At 40.0% G+C, this 20,663-nt stretch overlaps 1 protein-coding gene across 1 annotated transcript in view; it reads right to left on the reverse strand.

Annotated features, from left to right (window-relative positions):
- otog (otogelin) overlaps positions 1-20,663 on the reverse strand; it is a 121,473-nt gene that overhangs the window by 27,701 nt on the left and 73,109 nt on the right. The window contains exons 26-42 of the mRNA XM_053617138.1: positions 20,471-20,590; positions 14,815-14,931; positions 12,212-12,368; positions 11,972-11,998; positions 11,602-11,769; positions 10,274-10,552; positions 10,080-10,197; positions 9,907-9,986; positions 9,073-9,522; positions 7,145-7,725; positions 6,730-6,907; positions 6,475-6,623; positions 4,581-4,670; positions 3,651-3,837; positions 1,753-1,973; positions 1,523-1,661; positions 1,089-1,277 (exon numbers count right to left, since the gene is read on the reverse strand). Of these exons, the coding sequence (XP_053473113.1) occupies positions 1,089-1,277; positions 1,523-1,661; positions 1,753-1,973; positions 3,651-3,837; positions 4,581-4,670; positions 6,475-6,623; positions 6,730-6,907; positions 7,145-7,725; positions 9,073-9,522; positions 9,907-9,986; positions 10,080-10,197; positions 10,274-10,552; positions 11,602-11,769; positions 11,972-11,998; positions 12,212-12,368; positions 14,815-14,931; positions 20,471-20,590 (3,250 nt within the window). The remainder of the gene's footprint in view (positions 1-1,088; positions 1,278-1,522; positions 1,662-1,752; positions 1,974-3,650; positions 3,838-4,580; positions 4,671-6,474; positions 6,624-6,729; positions 6,908-7,144; positions 7,726-9,072; positions 9,523-9,906; positions 9,987-10,079; positions 10,198-10,273; positions 10,553-11,601; positions 11,770-11,971; positions 11,999-12,211; positions 12,369-14,814; positions 14,932-20,470; positions 20,591-20,663) is intronic.

Consider the following 20,663-nt stretch of genomic DNA (forward strand, 5'->3'; position numbering starts at 1 on the left):
TTTAAGATATTTCAAAGTTAAACGTGCAAACAAAAAAACGGAGTAGACTAAGTCAAAGTCTATTGTATGACCAAAAAGTGCAATTAATTACAATTTTAATCGAAAACAGCAGGAGCTTCCAACTTCGCATCCTACTCCCTGCTTATCCTTTTTAACAACAAATGCATTCTTTATGGGTGAAACTGAAGGTAGACAATACACATTCAGAGCTATTTACTGTTTAAACAATCAATCTAATAGGACATACCTGGGTAACAAGAAACACTTGTCAGTCACATGTTCCAATATTTTTGTTCGCCTACAAATTGGGTTGTCTGATACAAACTGGGCTATGAGCTATGTTGTTTCACACAGAAATAAAAGCTGAAATTCTAAACTCTTCTCCTATTCATTTTTTGATCTCAAATTTAGTTTATACAGCAAAACAAATTAATTGTCCTTGCAGTTCCAATAGTTTCAGAGGGGACCATATATTTGCATCAATACGTTAAATGCAGATATTGTTTCTTTAAAATTAGTTACATTTATCAAAAATAAATATAGTAAAGATCCTGATTTTAAATCATTGTTTTTAAATTACTCAATAACTCCATCTAACATCATGTAGATGAATCTAAATCATTAGATATTGTTATAATGTTAAAAATGACTTAGCCTTTTTTAATTAGTTAGTGAGCATGTTTTTCCAGAAGCGTTATTAAGAAGTGATTCTTTTTTGTCATTGTTAATGTTAGCCTAAATAAAGGGATTGGGTTGTTTATGTTTGGTTCACATGTTTGGTGTGTGTGTGTGTGTGTGTGTGTGTGTGTATTTGCATGGAATGCACCTGACAAGATTATTTTCAGTGAAAAGTGGTGCATCTTTCAAACAAATCTATTTAGAAAATAATTTTAAACACATTTTTATTGCTTTACTGTGTACTTTGTTTTAAATCGTTATTTGTTTGTTACACAAATAAATATAAAGGTAAATTAAATCAATAATATTGCAATATTGACATAATTATGTGACTTTTTGGTATTGACCTATCAAACCATTTTTTACAGCGTGAAGAGAAATAGAGGGGAGAAAGGGTAGAAAAAGCGTACCACACTTGACAGGTGAGATGCAGAGTGCAGAGTATGGTCTATGAAGTAAGGTCCCCTCTGGACACATGCATCCCTCGGACATGCCTGAACACTGTACAGTGTCATATTCAAACTCCTTATTAGGACATGAAGGAGCTGTGCAAGCAGGCAGACATGCCTGGTATTGCAGTGTCCCAGGACACACAAATGCTACAAAGAACACACAAGAGAATTCACAGAATTTATAAATACAAAAGTACAGCTGCATAAATCAGTTCTGTGCGTATATTTGACTGTTAAGACTCTTAATCCCCTTGCTGGGCACCAAACCCAGCCACTGGGGTTGCACAAGCTAGTGCACTCTCAGTGCCAGTCCCAAGCCTGGATAAAATGGAGGGTTGCTTAGGGAAATTTGGTCTTTCTAACTTGAATTGTGTTGGAGTGTTTAAACATACGGCAATAGTCTGGGCTTCTCCACTTGATACAGACGTTGAATTTGTGGCAGGAAGCAACATATGCAGCAAGAGCCATGCAAGGGTTATTCACATACTCTGCATCTCGTACCCATATTTCACAAAATGTAGCTGGCGGAACCTAACACACACATGTAGGCATATTAAAACATGAAAGTTCACTTACAATTGTTATTAAGGTTATAAAGCTTTAAGGTGTGCATGCTACATACATAAGAATGACAAACAGTGAAAGTGAAGTTGTTGAGCATGTTGAGACAGTCAGAGCAGTCGCTAGTAGAGCAGTTAACCTCCCTTCTTCTGCTTTGGCTAACATAACTTGTGGTGTTGGGAATCTGCCAGCTATCAATGAATACAGCTGGATCTTCATCATCAGCTACTACAGTACCGTTAGGTAAGAGCAGATCATTTAGTGAGTTGCCATCACAGCAACCTATGTGAAGAGAGAGAGAGAGAGGGAGAGGGAGGAAGAGAGAGAGAGAGACTCATTTTCTGTCACACACACACACACACACACACACACACACACACACACACACACACACACACTCATTCACATCTAGGGGAAATTTAGATTAACAAATCTGCCTACTGGCATGTTTTTGACAGTGGGAGAAAACCAGAGAAATCGGAGGAAACCCACATGGACACAAGGCGAACATACACAAAAACTCTGCAGCAAACTTCTGTGCCACCATACTACAATATATACAGTCCTCTCTGAAAGTATTGGAACAGCAAGGCCAATTCTATTGTTTTTGGTTTGATATCAAAAGGTGAATACAAGACTATAGATCAGAATTTCAGCTTTTACTTCCTGCTATTTATCAGGAATCTAGATGTGTTAAACATTAAACATGGCACCTTTGGTGGCCAACCACCCAATTTTTAGGTAGGCAAAAGTATAGGAACAGATAGTCTTCAAGTAAATTAAAATAAATAACATATTTGGTTACATATTCCTTGCTTGCAATAATTGCATCAAGCCGGTGACCCAGTGACATCACCAAACTGTTGCATTTTTCAATTGTGTTGCTTTTCCAGTCTTGTACTGTAGCTTCTTTCAGTTGTTTGTTTTGGAAGGTGTCTCCCTTCAGTCTCCTCTTCAGGAGGTAAAATGCATGCTCAATTGCATTAAGGTCTGGTGATTGACTTGGCCAGTCTAAAACCTTCCACTTTTTTGTGCTTTTTGGGTCTTGATGCATAATGAAGTTCCTCCAAATTCGATTGGATGGAATTAGATTGGATTGTTTCTGTATACTTCTGAATTCATTCTGCGGCTACCATCATGAGTTATATCAATAAAGAGTAGTGTGAGCCCATTCCAGAATCAGCAATGAACGCCCAAGCCATGACACTACCTCTACTATGCTTGACTGGTGAGCTTCTATGTTTTGGATAATGAGCAGATCCTTTCTTTCTCCACAATTTGGCCTTTCCATCACTTTGGTAGCGGTTAATCTTGACTCCAGAACTTTTGTGGCTCATCTCAGTATTTATTTGCTAATTCCAATCTGGCCTTCTGATTCTTACTGCTCATGAGTGGTTTGCGTCTTGTTGTATGGCCTCTATTTTTCTGCTCTTGGATTGTGGAATGTTGGACTGTGGTACCTTCACCCCTGCCCTACGAAGGTTACTGGTAATGTCACTAACTGTTGTTTTTGGGGTTTTCTTCACAGCTCTCACAATGTTTGTTATCAACTTCTGTTGTTTTCCTTGGCAGACCTGTTCTGTGTCTGGTTGTTAGTAAACCAGTGGTTTCTTTCTCTTTCAAGAAATTCCAAATTGTTGTATTGGCTATGTCCAATACTTGTGCAATGGCTCCAATATTTTTCACTTGAAAAAAATGGGTGGGTTCAAACAACAGGTGCCGTGTTCTAAGTTCTTTAACACATCTAGATGTAAATATGATGGAATGAAAGCTGAAATTCGGATTGTTCATCTCATATCGATCTTCTGCTCTCAAAGCCAAATGTCTTCAGTTTATAGTGAAAACAATAGAATTGGTCTTGCTGTTCCAATACTTTCAGAGGGGACTGTATTTCAAAAGTAACATGGAAATTTATTACAATCTAATCATTCATATTTTTGTAATGATTTAGCTGCATACCACACAACCCCATGGTGGAGACCTTGTTGGCATAAGTCTCTGTTTCAATCACCATCATGCCTGTGCTGTGGAACCATTGGATCTTCAGGCCAGCAGGAGTCCAAATCAGATACATGATACCTGTATCTAAAATCTCAAAACCATACTTTTTTAAACGTGGCTTTGCATACCTAGAGTTGACATATACCTATGAAAACAAGAGACAGATTCATTTATTCGTTCATACTGTACATCTTCAGTAAGTGCTTTATCTTGATCATGGTAAGAGACACATTATCGAATCAATTATATTCAGTATACAAACATCTAGAAATATGAAAGAAAAAAAAAAGAAACATAGATTAAATGTAGGCAACTGAATCAGGTAGGCATATCACATAATACAAATTCAAATGTAAATGTATGTGTGTTTCTATTTTTGAGTGAATATACTTCCATAGGTTTAACTTTTGTTCTAGTGACACACAAGGTTATTTTGCATTTCAGCACAAGCATAATTTATAGTATAATATAGTATAGTATAGTATAATATATATTACTATGTTGGTTGGGAGCATTTTATTTTGATCTGTTTAAGTTCAGTTAGTAAACTAGTAACAACAGCACATGCAGTGCAAAAGACAATCAGAAAAAAGACAGTCTGCCAGTGGAGTATTTTAGAGACTGGACTTCTGTAGTTTGTAAGAAAGCTTTTTGATAAAGCATGTTAAACCTACAAAATAACAATGAAAGGAAAAAATATCAGCCAAGCATTGTTTAAAGTTTTTACTCAAGTAGTTTTATCATGGGGTGTTTTAAATTTTAATGCTCACTGAATGCTAATGGTCACAAAACAGAGAATATTCTTCACTTATGTTTGTCTTGGGTCTTTATTTCAGTATTTAAATAGTAAATGGATACTTGTGAGCCAGCCAACAAACCATCACTCACCTGCCTCTGCAAGCGATGAATGAGCACCTGGTTGGAGTCATGAGTAATGTTTAGAGCTGCCAGGCACAAGTGGGTAAAGTTCCAGACAAGCTGTAGAGCAAACAGAGTATAAGAACCAATAATGTTTTACATGGTCATAATTAAAATGAAAATACTATCAGAAAAAAGAAAATTCAAGCTTCACTTTGCCCTTGCATTTTCCTACATACGCACAATAAGTGTCGAGTGTTATAAAATTTTCATTACTATTTGCATTGATTATGTTGGCAGGTGTGCTTGTACTTAAAACCTATTGTTAACTGTAAAATTACATTACAAACAAACAAAAAAGAGAACTTTGTGCAATCTCTCATTTTATGTTGCTAAATATTTTTACATTTTTGTCTATTTGTATGATGCCTGAAATGAAAACCTAACCAAAGAGAAACATGGTAATTCACCAAACAGGTCAGAGACACCACTGTGCCATATGGATGCCACATAAGAAAGGAAAATTATCTAGAAATACTAAAACAACACCTCAAGACATCAGCCAGAAAACATCTGGATTACGCATGAAACGGGAGCAAGCCGTAACACACTTCCTGAATTCTCTCACTCATATTTTTCTCTCTCGCTCATTCCTTTTTTTCTTCTCTGTTTTTTAAAGGGATAGAAAAGTCCAGAGATTTTGAGAAAAGATAGAGAGGAAATGAAGCGTCTTTTTGTTTCTTTACACAAACAACCGACGTGCAGATAATAAATATAATAAAGGCTGATAGCGCAGTTCACAGCTGCCATATTTATATCACGCGATGCGCATAATTTCCACACCACCTGATCACGGCAGGCCTATAAATAGAGGCATGATTTTACACAAGTTTAGACACTCCCATAGCGTTATGCTAAATGCAACGTGGAGTTCCCTTTGAAAGGAAACAAACTGTTAACGTGAAATAAGATTGTAGTCGTATCGCCCACCCCTAAACATTAGCATTTTATGATTCCAGTCTTGAATTTCATGTAAAATGTGAAATGTACTTCTTAATGTAGTAAGTAAACATCATAAACCCTGCTGATAGGGATTTTTTTTTTTCATTCTAGGAATTAAAATGAAAAAAATTACAAGAACAGAGATGTGTTCAGAAATGAGTTTGTTGAGATTCATACACAGATTAAAAGTAATAAAGCATGAAGATTGTTATAATGAGCTGCTGCTAAATGTAACTCTACTCTGTACTCTCTCGGTCTATATAACTGTGGGGGAGAGGCATCAAATAACTGAAATGTCACCTCCAACTGGAGGACACGGTATAGTGTGATACAATAACAAAACTGGTTAATTTGAATTTTCATACACTTGTAATATAATAAAAGTTCTACATATACCTCTATCATTTTTTTTCTTTGAAACCATTTTTTGTTAGGAAACTAGTTGAGGTACTGATGACATGAAATAAAAATATTAAATGGCAATGTCAAGGTGTAATAGTGGTATTTTTTTTTTTTACATTTATGTTGCCATTGGTTTGAGAAATATTAAAATATTAATTTAACAGCTCAGTGTTGAGTTTGCAATTGTAATTTCAAATTTTTTTCAGTTTAATTACTTTGTGGACTAGACCGGACTCGACTCGGCCATTAAAGACTCGGACTTGAGTCGAACTCGGCCGCGTGTTGGACTCGGACTCGACTGGTTAAGGACGTGGACTCGGACCCAACACTAGTCATTGGAAACAAGAACTGAATAGTTACAAATAGGGATTATTGTTATTGCTATTGCTTTACAGAAGAAAATACAATAGCAAAGTGAAGCTTTTTATTAAGTTTTAATTTTCATTATAACTGTGGCGTATCAAGATGATTAAAATTAAAACGACAAAAATATGTTTGGGGGAAACAGTGTATATCTCACTGTGCTGTCTGAGCTGTGGCACTCCTGCACCAGGATGGTGACGGTCTCATTCATGAGTTGTGTCACCACGTATGCGGCTGCTTTGTAAAGGGCTATGCTGTTCCCATCAAATGTAACAACATTTATGTCTGGAAACACTGAACAACGACCTACACACATACATTAACCCAAAAATGTACACTTCAAAATAGCCTACAACATGAAATAATTGTATATGTACACTTGTACTGATGTTTGTAGGTGTGTATGACTCACATGGACAGTCCCATTTTGGGCAGCATTTGTCTCCATTGATCAGCACAGCAAAGCCAAGTAGACCACAGTTTGGAGGGCTGGAGTCATAGGGGCAGATCTGGGACTTATTGAACAAGACCAGTTGGCCATTCACACAAATGAGCTTAGTGCACTCATCTACCACCACAGAGTATGGTTCCTACATAAGATACATGTGAAATGACAACACACCAAAAAGCCCAATATAGTTAATGAGTTAAAGGAATATACTGTAAAACAAAAAAAATATCTTACAAATACTTTAATTATAGGGATTTATGTTTAAATTTCATTGTAATTGACACCATCATTCAAGTTTGAGAATAAATTAATTGGTGTATGAATTGCACTAATGGTATGCAATTTGTGGGATTACTAAAGGGCTTGTTTTACTCACAGTGCAGACTTTGCTGGGACTAACATCCTTTGCTGAAGTAGGAGTTAAAGTAAGAAACTCCTCTGTTGGGGTTATCCAGTGCTTTGTCTTTGTTATATAGGGAGTTGTGGCTGTGATGAGTACTGCAGGGCTGGAAGTTTGGGACATGTCTGGTGATGTTAGCCGTTCTGTTATGTGTGTTGCTGATGACATCTCATCCACCAGTTGCCAATCTGATGGGGACAGTGTGAGAAAAATTGTTCTTTCTGAGGCTGTAGTTGTATAATCTGGTGCCCTGGAAGCAGTGGTTGATGTGCTTGTGCTGACTGATGTTGCAGTGGTGTCCATTGCAGTTCTGTTTTCAGTCTTCTGAAGTGGTGTCTTTGTACTAGGAATGGTTGAAAATGTAAATGGACTTGAGATAGTTTGAGAAACAGGCTTTGCTGTGGTAGCTAACATTTTCTCTGTGGTTGTAATTTTTGTTGGCTTTTCAGTGACTATTGGAGGAGGAATGTGTGTTGTCATGGTGATCCTGGATGTTTTGTGCATAGTTGGAGCAACAGCTGAGATAATGTTGGGAGTTACTATTGTTGCCACTTTCTCTGTGGATGAAGTCATTTGGGGACTGGAAGTGGATCGTGTATTAGTAGAAAGTTCAAATTTGTCAGTGTGAGGAAGGAAATGAGTTGTTTCTATTTTGGGAGTCTCCGTGGTTGATGGGCGAGGCTTAGCTGTTCTGGATGTAGCAGCTGAACCGGTCACCTGTGTTTGAGGTAACACTGCAGAAGTAACCATTGTAACTGCAGGCATATAAGGTTGAACTGTTGTTTTTATCTTGATTTCAGCTGTGGAAGTTGAAGTAGAAGGCTGTCTTGAATGCGTCTTGAATGTGTTGAATTTTGAGAGATGAGCTGTGGTTGAGGATGAGTAAGAAAGGGGACCTAAATGTGACTCTGTGGAACTAGTTGTGGTAGGTTTAGCTAGAGTACCAATGCTCACCAGTGGAGACGTTATGGGGGTTGTCATGTGAGTGGGCAAAATGTGTGAAGGTGGTAATAATGATATCACATGTGCTATGGCTGAAGGAAGAACTGTAGTGCGTGTGGTTAGAGATGGCACTTGAAGGCTTGTCATTAGAGTGGGTACTGCAGCTTTAGTTGTGCTTTCAGGCAGAGTTGGTGGAATAGAATCAGTGGATGGTGTCCCTGTGGTGGTGGTCTGGCTCATTCGCCAGTGTGTGGTTGTGTGTGTCTCTTCAATAGGTGGGACACCAGGAGGCCATGATGCATGAGTGGTATAGAGCATAGATATTGGCTGAAAGGTTGTAGTTGCTGTGGTTTCCACTGCCTCAGCTCTAGAGACTGTGGAAGGCACTGTTGTGATTTGGGTTGTGGGGTTGATGTCTGCTATTGTTTTGGTGGTCACAGGTTGCTTTGACATAGGATATGAAGCTACAGATGATGTTTGGGTTGTCTCTCTAGGTTTGACAGGGAGATGTGGTGTTGATGTTTTCACCACAAACAAAGAAGTTGGCATAGTGTTCTCTTTGGTGTGTGCCACTGAAGGTTCTCTCTGACTCACTGTAGATGTTTTTAGTGTGCTGAAGGCACTGACTGCTGTAGTAAGCTCTGTGGAATATCTTGGAGTGATTGTAGGTGGCATTACAGTGAGAGTCTGTAATGGGGCAGGTACACTAGGATATGCTGAGGTGGCAAATGTACTCAAGTCTAATGCAAGTGATTTAGTTAATGTAAAGGTTTCAGCAGTAAAGGTCTCTGTACTGGTTGTATAAATTTCAGGAGTTGTTGTAGTTCTAACTGTGGAAGTTTTTGAAAATGTTGCAGGTTCAGTGCTGGTAGTACCGGGAGGTACTCTGAGGGTTTCTGATGTGGACTCAGTAGTGCCCTCAGTAGTGAATGCTAGTATAGAGGGGAGAGTACTTATCCTACTGAGTAATTTGGCTGAGGTGGGGGACATGTCCATGCTGGAGGTTACAGAGGAATTTGTACTAATGGATAGTGTTGGTGTTACTGTTGCTCTTACAGTTGTAGTCATTGTCCTTGTGATATTAGAAGTAAAAACATTAGTGGTGGGCACTGTAATGGTTCTAGGAGTAGAAAACAATGACTTAGGTGGGTATGAAGATGTCTTCATTGATTCATCTGCCACTGGTATGGTAGCGGTAGTGTTAGGTATAGACAATAGGGTTGAACTGTGTGTAGTAAAGGTTGTGAAAGCTGTACTGCTAAGTTTTGGAGGGGAAGATTTTGTATGACTGATTGTAGTACTGAGTGCCTCTGTTGCTGCGATGGTGGAGACAGTTGCTGTGGCCAGAGTTGAAGAGGTGACAGCAGTAGGTGTTAAATTGAATTCTGGCAGTGTAACTGGAGGCTTAATACCTGAATACAAACACAACACCCATCACATGAAAAAGAATGACATGGCAAGCATGAAAGTTGAATGAGCAATGCATTGAGATTTACAATACAGAAGCACTGGGAAGTAAAGCAATTTTTCTATGCACTGAAATAGATTTAAATGATGACAAGTTTTGAGTAATTCTAGGTATATGTGTGTGTTTCACTACTTTGGAAGAAAAGCAACTTGGGCCATATAAATAGAAGAAATAGGTTTGAAAGAATAAGGATTATAGAGTCATCTCATGAGAAGAGAGGAAAACTTTTTAATTACACCACCAATAACAGGCAAATCACAGCTGGCATTTGGAACATTTTCAGTAATGGAGCTAGCAATAAAACAGCACTAAAGACATTATATCTTACAGTCCTCCAGATAGACACATCTTTGAGTCATCTCATCCATGACCATATGAGCTGGACACTGGGGCAGACATCCCTCAACTCTGCAGAGTTAATAAATCAAAGAATAACACCATGCTCACAAGGTAACTTTAAAGCGTAGAAAGGTGCAAGCACATGGTTTTGCTTGTTCTTACTTTAGGATGGTGACACAACTTAGAGCTGCCGGATCACTACATGTCCTAAAACATGGCCTTGTGCAGGATTCATACCTCCACTGGCACTGAGGACTCATTGAGTAGTCTGTAGTGCTGCCTGTCAGAAACAATATTTAGCATAAGCATGAATGTCTGTGCATGCATGAAAATCTGTTTAAATGATACTGACTCACCAGCAAGTTTGAAGAGAGTGGCTCTACGATAGCGAGCTGAGTGATTGTATTTCAGAAGTTGCAGTTTATACAACATGTACTGTAGAAAGAATCCAGGCCACATAAGTGACTCTAGTGAATCAAATCCAGTGATCCATGTGTCCCTATGCAGTATAAATGTTGCTGCATCACAAAATTCCCTGCTGTCCTCCCACTTGCGCAGTCTTACGTGGCCACTGCGCTCTGCGAGGAGGAAATAATTTGGCCTGTCTGCTGCTTCAAATGATACTAGTGATGAATCTAAAGCACAAAAACTTCCAATCAGTTTAAACATTGCTGAAAAGCAAGCAATGAAAGGTAAGATGCTGTATGTTACACAGATTCAATGCAATATGTAACTTTATTTATACTGTTTATTTACTAAAAATGAAAAATGTATATGCTTTAGACACCCAGGCAAAGCTTGGTAACTTGCTATCAACTTCAAATCACAAACCATATCACACCTCTGCTCAGACACCGAGTTAATGACAGTTAATTAAAAATGAATACATATAAGCTAAACATGTAGTCCTGAGCCAAAATGACTGAAAATAATGGATCGAGTCACACATAACGTCAACTTTTAGTAAAACGTTTCCTTAATAGTTGTTTATTTGGGTAATAGTTCTAGCTTGGAAACAAATGTCTACTTGAAATCTTTTTTTAAATAAAAAACATTTGTTCTAGGGTTCCACATAAAAGCTTTTTAGAGGTTACCTTACACCTTATAAAATGAAGAACCATTTGGGGTTCTAGATAGAGCATTTCACCCATTAAAAAGCTCCATTATGTTAAATTCTTTTTCAGAAAAGTAACTTGATGCTTTTATTCACTGACTCTTGAAATGTTTAGAAAGATTCAGTCCTTATTGTTTTTCTGACCCACCCCTTCTGCTACATACCAGATTCCTCACGTACAAAACCTCAGTGTTTTTCCTCTAAATTACCCCTAGGTTTAAGATATAGTTTAGACCACTACAGTATTTAATGATTTAGATTATTATAATTTCTACATCACGCTAGCTAGGTGATAGTACAGGCTTTTTCACATGATGCCACTAAAAAAGGTATAAAAGTGTGAAATAATCACAAACTTTTTTCTGCATTCACAACATGCCTTATGCTTATTTAGCCTGATGCTTCTTAACAGCAACAGTGATGATGAGCTTTGTGTTTTTTAATAAAAGAGAAAAGTGCGTGCTAATGTACAGGCTATTAATATTGTCAAATTAAATAAATGTCCCCCACAGCATAACAGAGCCATAATTGTTTCCTTACATTTGTCACCCAGGTGTATGTATGTGTTACCGTGTGGTCGGGTTTTACTGAGTCCTGGAGTCATCATGAACAGAGTCACAACACCATCAGTGCTGGACACTCCCCTCTTCAGGAACACCAATCCACTTGTCCGATTGGCTGCCAATAGCAAATTCTTCTCTATATAGGTCAGCAACCTATACGGACCTTTACCTAGAACTGTACAAAGATATTTAGTATGCAGGTACAAACACTAACCACCCATACACACACACTCACCTACCCACCCACCTAACCACACAAAAAACACCCAGCTGACTGTTTGCCCACCAAAACATCCACCCACATCAACACCCCCATGACCCCCATGAAAAATTGTGTAATGGTTTCCAAATGCAGAGTTAGTCAATTATATGCCTACCTTTATTGTAGTATTCACAGTCATATGCTGTAATCAATAACAGAAAAATAGTTACTCTTGTTTCATCAGTCTACTTCTTGCTTCATCATCAGTCAGTAATTGTGCTGAATCATCAGTTAAACAGCATAATAAGCGATCATGTGAAACATCATCCCCTTCTTCTCTTAATCTCTTAATCACCCAATACAGTGACTACGCTGTGCTTATCATTGTAAGATCTGTGTATAAGTGGTCACTCACAGCATAGGGAGGGCGACCGCCAATCAATAGGAATTCCCTGCTGGCAGCAGCTATGAGCGTATGTTGCCAAACTTGTACAGAAACATTCACAGTCACCACCACGACTGCAGCTGCATGTATCAGCCAGGCAGTTCATATAATACCAGGTAACATCCACCTAAGTAACACACACAGTAACACATACACTAATTTGCCAGGAAAGTCAGTGCTAGCATTTGTAGGAGATTTGTTTGTAAGTCAAGTGTATGTATGCGTATGTACATGCTTTAACAGATACTATGTGTACATGTACCGTCATTTGAAAAAATAAGTACATCCCAACGTTGTGACGTTGCGTGAGCTACACGCTGTGAGAAGTGCCCTTGTGCGCGACCAGTATCTGAAGCTTGTGTAACATCATGCCTATTTATAGGCCTGCCATGATCAGTTGACGTGGCAATTAAGTAGGTCATGTAAATGAAAAACAGCACCTGTGAACCATGCCGTCAGCCTCTATTATTAGAAGTGAAGACGAAATTCGCAGGCATGCCCCATTGTGACAAAGCTACACAACGTCTCATTCCCTTCTCAGGGAACAGGTTTACATGCATAACCCAGATGTTCCCTTTCAAAAGGAAGTCAATGTTGCGTGAGATACATGCTGTGGGAACGACAATTCCCACTCCGTCATACTGAGGGGACGGCCTGTACAAAAAGATAAGACCCCGAGGGTCACTGCAAGACACTCGAGCCCGGGGTGGAATGTATATCCAGGCTTTAATATCGAATGAATGTGTGTGGCGTAGACCACCCCCTGCAGTACACACATCCTGTAAGGGTACCCATTTGGACAAAGCCTTTAAGGAGGAAACAACCCTAGTGGAATGAGCCCTTATGCCCAGAGGCATAGCGAGACCAGGCGCCTCATAAGCGATAGAGATAGCTTCCACTATCCAATTAAAGATGCGCTGCTTTGACACAGCATCACCTCTACTGTCGCCGCCAAAGCAGACCATCAGCTGCTCCGACTTACACCACTGGCCGGAGCGATGGATGTAAGTTCAGAGAGCCCTTGCTGGACACAGTAGGTGCAATTTCTCTTATTCCAGTGTGAGGAGCAGAGGAGGGCAGAAAGCCTGCAGCAGATGCAGATACTTTAGGAATATAATCCGGCCTAGGATTCAGGAAGGCCTTGGCTAATCCAGGGGCAAAGTCAAGGCAGGAAGGGGCAACAGAGAGATGCCAGCGCTTGAGAGATGCCAGGGCCAGCAGAAGAGCTACCTTTAGAGTCAGAGGCTGACTCTAAGGGCTCAAATGGAGCACCTGACAGACCTTCCAGGACCACAGAAAGGTCTCAGGAAGGTATTTGTGGTCTGCAGATGGGCCTCAGCCGCCTGATACCATGCATACACCTCAAAGTTGGAGGATGATGCACCACAGAGGCTCCATCAATAGGGACATGGCTGGCCAAAATGGCGGCCATGTAGACCCTGTTGTAGAAGGAGCCAACCCTGCTGAAAAACGTCCTTGTAAGAACTCCAGGACTGTAGCTATTGCACAGTTCACTGGGTCTAGCTGATGTTCCTTACACCATGAGAGAAAAAGTTGCCACTTGAGCACATATAATTTCCTTGTGGATGGTGCTCTAGCATTCAACATGGTCTCTACAACCTCAGTTGTGAGACCAGAATCTATGAGCTGGTGCCCCTCAGGGGCCAGACCCACAGTTTCCATAGTTCCGGCCGAAGGTGATAAATCAGCCCTCTGGCTTGACACAGTAGATTCCTGTGGATGGGAATCTCCCAAGGAGTGCCATCCAGCAGGGATATTATCTCTGAGAACCATATTTGAGCTGGCTAATAAGGTGCTACTAGCAGCAGACGTAGACGTCTTGGCAAACTCTCGGTAGAACTTGTGGGAGCAGAGCGATCGGGGGAAAAGCATATAGATGTGACCTTGGCCACATGTGCACCATGGTGTCCAGCCCCAGTGATGCGGGAGGAGTGAGGGCAAACCACAGCGGGCAGTGTGTTGTCTCCTCAGAAGCAAACACATCCACTTCTGCTTGGCTGAACCTCTGCCATATGGACTCCACCACTTGTGCATGGAGCACAATCACACACACACTCACACACCCATTCATACACTAGGGACACTTTGGACATGCCAATCAGTCTACCACGCATGTCTTTTTGGACTGGGGAAGGAAACCGGAGTACCCGGAGGAAATCCCCGCAGCACGGGGAGAACATGCAAACTCCGCACACACAGGGCCATGGTGGGAATCGAACCCCCAACCCTGGAGGTGTGAGACGAATTTCCATGGGCTGTACTATGTTTGTGGTCAATTCTCTTTGATTTTTTTTGCTCTAAAACTGTGACTCACGAATTTCCGTTAAACTTTTACAGGAATCATCATGTACATTTTAACATTTAACAAACACCATGACATACACACAAAATACCTGCCAAGGCACTATACAATCATGCATACAGTAAGTACAATCACACACTTATGCATTCACAAAAGTAAATACATACAATAATAAGCCACTGTTCTCCTAGTTATGATATTGTACAGTTCTCCTATTCTAAATACTGATGAAAGTAATTCCACAACTCACCACTGGATGACAGGCTTGGAATACTTCGCTGAGGAGAATCCCACACTGCCTTTTGGCAAAAGGTTCCCGGATTGGATTCAATGTGCATGGATGCCTTATATCAGCACTTTTAATACACTACATATACACACACAAATGCAAAATAGACAATAGACATAGAAAATCCAAAATATGAATTACTACAATTTGAATTTTAAGATAACATAACCAATTTAAATAAGCAATATAAAAACATAAACCACTCTTTATTTATATTTACATTTGTTGTATCTTAACATCTTACCAAAACCTTAAAGTATTATTATTTTATATTACTATACATTGCTATTTTAGAGCTGTCATCTAAAAATCATTAATGAAATTGAAAACAGGCCTAGAATATTAGTCTCAGCTATCACAATTATAAATTGGACATGTATGGTTATATACAGCTGGATGTGTCATTCCTTGGCCAAATCATAATGTGAAACATAACCACAGAAGGGAAAATGAGCTTAGATTTTATACACTCATCTTAATAACACTTCACCTACTTTGTATGTACATTAATATTAGAGATGCAATTGAATAAAATATCAGTTTTAATATCTGTATACCATGTTGATATTTCTGTAAAGCTGCTTTGAGACAATGTCTATTGTAAAAAGCGCTATACAAATAAAATTGAATTGAATTGAATTGAATTGAATAAAATGCCCACAACTGGCTAGTGTCACAGTGATTGACAGGGGGGAGAGAGTATGCCATCCCGGCAATTCGATAAGTAGATTAGAGTGTCTAAATGAACTGACGAGCCACTTATTACTCTCAGCAAAGAGTTTCCTGTGAACCTCGCCCCCACGTTTCCTGTGAAAAGCTGCATGAGCCAAATCTTCAAGCAAGGCATCATCATGGTTTAGGTGTGGCATTTATAGGATTTCACTTTACATTTCATCTGCGTCATCTGTCTGTACCTGCTCCTCATGATTAGTATACCTTCAATTACACTTTTCTGCCACTAGGGGTTCACCCATATGTATTGGCAGGAATGTGCATAAATATACAAGAAAAAAATTATAAATCACATTCTTTGTGTATGCACAAAAATATGTGAATGACTAGTAATAAATAAGACCCTGTGGGTGTTCACTATTTATGTCAGCCCGCTCCAAAATAAATAATCAACTTTCCCAAATATTAACAAAAATGCAACCGAATTAATTATTTAATCCATAACAAATAAAAACCAACAACTCACTTATAGCCAATTCACTGCAAAAATCTTTGAAACATCTTTTAATTGCATGTGATTTTCTATTTTAAGTGACATTTATGGTAAATGGTCTGCACTTATATAGCGTTTTTTTCCAAAGCGCTTTACACTGTGTCTCATTCACCCACTCACACACACACTCACACACCAATGGTAGCAGAGCTGCCATGCAAGGTGCTAACTTGCCATCGGGAGCAACTTGGGGTGCAGTGTCTTGCCCAAGGACACTTTGGAATGTGGAGACATGTGGAGTCATGTGGGCCGGGAATCGAACCACCAACCCTACGATTAGTGGACAACCCGCTCTACCACCTGAGACACAGCATTTAAATCCATACCAGCTGTGAAAAACATCATAAAAAGCATACCCCTCTGTCCCGCTATGATTTTCATGCAGCATAATTAAAGCATAATCTCCATAAATCCAGAAATAGATTAATAAATAACATAATTCTATTAAAAGTGATATGTTGTTAAAATATCAAATTTATTCTCAGTCAATTTTACAATTTACGGATACTCTCAGGCACGGAGCTTTAATTTTTGTACACTATGAAGTGATTTGTTAAAAAAAGATGTGACAGATCACTTTTCACAGAGAGAGTCATCTTTCAAGTCTTTAACAATTGTTTAGGTCTGCACTTATGTTTGCTTGTAAGGTGATCAGATATAACTTGCACATATACAGTATGCAGTGATTCATGAGAATTCATTTTCATTAATAAACACAAAGTCAGAAGTTGGCATTTATCATGTTTTGGAAACAAACTATTAAATATTGTTTTTAAATAGTAGTGTCAGTGTTCTGCAATAGAGAGTGCTAATTTGCATACCTGTGAGCCGATAAGGCAATGTTGTTATTTTAATGTTCAATGTCTTTGTTCTGTAAGATTGTGTTCTTTGTAAGCTTAATAGTGTGTTGGTTGTTTTAATGGTACAGTATGTGTTATACCAGCATGTTATATTGTGTTTGTCACCCCTGCCATGTTTTTCCATATTAAAGCATAATTTTGCTTCTTTCTTAGTGACACCACAAAACTGTTTAAATTGCAGACTTAGACAGTACATCAGAGAATTAATCTTGTATTTAATATGATTAAGGAGAAAAATCTGGTCTTTGTTAATGGCTTAGTGCCTCAGAGTGTGAAATCTATCATTCTTTTTATATTTATCACTGAACATCTGTACATTTTCTCTTTAATGCCTTACAATCTCTGCATTTGGCGGATATGCAAAAAAAAAAGCCCTATGCATGATTTTAGATGACTGTGGATGTTGGACTGTTAGAATTTAAAATAAAAAGTGTGCTCTTGTACTGAAGTCTCAGCATTTGTGGCAGTACCACTAATATATTTGCTGTAAGTTCTGGCATTATGTTGCAGTGCACACGCTTGGGGTGCTGGGAATGAGAGGAGCCAGTCTGATTGGAAATTGCTGCAGCTTGACTAACCACACTACTTAATAATGCATTTATCCAAATCAAACCCTTTTTTTTTTTTTTTAAACTGAGAATGATGTTTGCTTGTTCCAAACCACATTTTTTATCCAGTTTGCTTTCTTCTACTTCTATTTTTAGTCTATGCAAAGCAACATGGTCACCTCTAGCTTTCTTTATGATACAGTTTCAAAATTGATCACATTTGTTAAATGAATACATAAATAAATAATAAAAATAATGTTCCCTTTCAAAGGGAACTCCATGTTGCATTTAGCTTAACACTATGGGAGCGCCTCTCGCGCGCGACCAGTATCTGAAGCTTGTGTAAAATCATGCCTCTATTTATAGGCCTCCCATGATCAGGTGACGTGGCAATTAAGTGCATCGCGTGATATAAATATGGCACCTGTGAACGACGCCTCCAGCCTTATTATCTTCAGCGAGACTGCATGTCGGTTGTTTGTGTAAACAAAAAGACACTTCAAATTTCCTCTATCTTTTCTCAAAATCTCAGAACTTTTCTATCCCTTTAAAAAAAGAGAAGAAAAAAAAAAGAATGCGCGAGAGAGAAAAATATGAGTGAGAGAATTCAGGAAATGTGTTACGGCTTGCTCCCGTTTCAACACGGGGAGTAGTGCACACTTTCTGTGTGAAGTGCCTATGGATGGAGCACGCGATGGCAGCTCTTGAGAGGTGTCTGACTACGCATTGTAAAACCTACATCAGGAAGCTCCTGGAAGTGACTCGCTCTCTTCTCAGAAGCCGAAGCGAGTTGGGTTTCAGAGCCTTGCGGATCTGGGCCGGCCGCTGCCGAGGCAGCTAGCCATCTCAGGTCTGGGGGATCTTTTATGGATCTGGAAGAAGAGCCGGAGACGAGCGCTGCTCTCTCTTGCTCTGTCTTCCGGGTCCGGCTCTCTGCTGGATTTTGGAGCTCACGTCGTGACTCCTCCTTCTGCTATTGAAAGCCAAAAAAAAAAAAGAATAATTCCTCGCTGACTCCGAGGAATTGACTGAGAGCAGCATATAAACAGCTGCTTGAAGTGATTTTTAAGGAAGGATGAGCTTTTTTCTCCCCAGTGAAAGTAAATCCCTCACACTGCAGAAAACTCCCCTTTTTACCAGAAGTGGAAGAAATACAAAACATCAGGCTTCTGGGGGAAAACCATGCATAAGACATATTTATAACCCCACAATGTCGGATTATTTGGCCATTTTGGGGAATGAACGGCATGGCTATTTAGCTATGCTGAAAGTGGAAGAGGCACTTGCGAGCTACCTCTCTCCATCGACGACAGGTAATTTGGGGGGCCGGCTTTGCCATGTAAGGCCACTGCGGCATTGAAGTTAGCACAGGAAGTAAGATCCCTCTTGGACAAAGGGGCCATAGAACATGTACCCCGTTCCCTGTGGGAGGTAGGTTTTTACAGCCATTATTTCCTCATCACTTTGCATGCAAAGAGTATGCAGCCAATTTTATATCTGCGTCATTTGAACTGTACTCTTCGGATAAGTGGCTAATATACATATATATATATATATATATATATATATATATATATATATATATATATATATACACATATATTTATGACCCAGTGAACTGTGCAATAGCTACAGTCCTGAAGTTCTTATAAGGACGTTTCTCAACAGGGTGGACTCCTTCTACAATCAGAGTTTACGTGGCCGCCATTTCGACCAGCCACGCCCCTGTTGATGGAGCCTCTGTGTGGCAACATCCTCTAACTTAGAGGTTTATGCGAGGTGTCAGGTGTCTGAGGCCCATCTGCAGGCCGCACATACCTTCCTGGGACCTTTGTGTGGTCCTGGAAGGTCTGTCAGGGGCCCCATTTGAGCCCTTAGAGTCAGCTTCTGAGAAGCTTCTGACTCTAAAGGTGCTGTCCCTGACATCTCTCAAGCAAGTAGTAGATCTACAAGCTCTCTCTGTTGCCCCTTCCTGCCTTGACTTTACCCCTGGATTAGCCAAGGCCTTCCTGTATGCTAGGCTGGATTATATTCCTAAAGTGCCTATGTCTGCTGCCCAGCCAGTAGTGCTGCAGGTTTTCTGCCCTCCTCCGTTCATCACACCAGAACAAGAGAGAGAATGCATCTGCTGTGTCCAGTAAGGGCTCTCTGTACTTATGTCCACCACTCCGCCCAGTGGCATAAGCCTGAGCAGCTGCTGGTGTGCTCTGGTGGCGACAGTAGAGGTGATGCTGAGTCAAAGCAGTGCATTTCTAATTAGATAGTGGAAGCAATCTCTATCGCTTATGAGGTGTGCTGTCTCGGGCATAAGGGCTAATTCCACTAGGGCGGTTGCCTCCGCAAAGGCTTTGTCCAAAGGGGTATCCTTACAGGATGTGTGTGCTGCTGCAGGGTGGTCTACGCCACACAAATGCATTCGTTATTACAGCCTGGATATTCATTCCACCCCGGGCTCGAGTGTCTTCCAGTGAGCCTCGGGCTTGGGTCTTTTTGAACAGGCCGTACCCTCAGTATGATGGAGTGGGTATTCTCGTTCCCATAGTGTTATGCTAAACGCAACAGGGAGTTCCCTTTGAAAGGGAATGTCTGGGTTGCGCATGTAAACCTGTTCCCTGAGGAGGGAATGAGATGTTGCATAGCTTTGTCATACCAGGGCAGGCCTGTGAATTGCATCTTCGCTTCAGATAATAGAGGCTGATGGCATGGTTCACAGGTGCCATATTTATATCACGCGAAGTGCTTAATTGCCACGTCACCTGATCACGGCAGGCCTATAATTAGGCATGATTTTACACAAGCTTCAGATGCCGGTTGCGCGTGAGGGCACTCCCATAGTGTTATGCTAAATGCAACATCTCGTTCCCTTCTCAGGGAACAGGGGTACATGTGTAAGCCAGACGTTTTCACACTTTAAGAAACATTTCCTTCTGAAGAAAGTATGTATGTGGTTGTGTGTTACTGTATACTGTATGTGTGTGACTTGCCTCTGCTGCTGTCCAGCTGTTGCCAAACTCCTGTGGTGTTGATAAGTCCATGTTATCTGGGGTTTTCATTTCATTTACTGTCTTCAGATCAAAATTCCCGCACAGACCAGAGAGTTTACCCTGAAGTTTACACAAACACAAGCACACACACACGTGCGCACACACACACAAATTGGGAGTTCAAATTGAGATG

This window comes from Ictalurus furcatus, chromosome 27, assembly GCF_023375685.1.
Source record: "Ictalurus furcatus strain D&B chromosome 27, Billie_1.0, whole genome shotgun sequence".
Classification (NCBI taxonomy): Eukaryota; Metazoa; Chordata; class Actinopteri; order Siluriformes; family Ictaluridae; genus Ictalurus; species Ictalurus furcatus.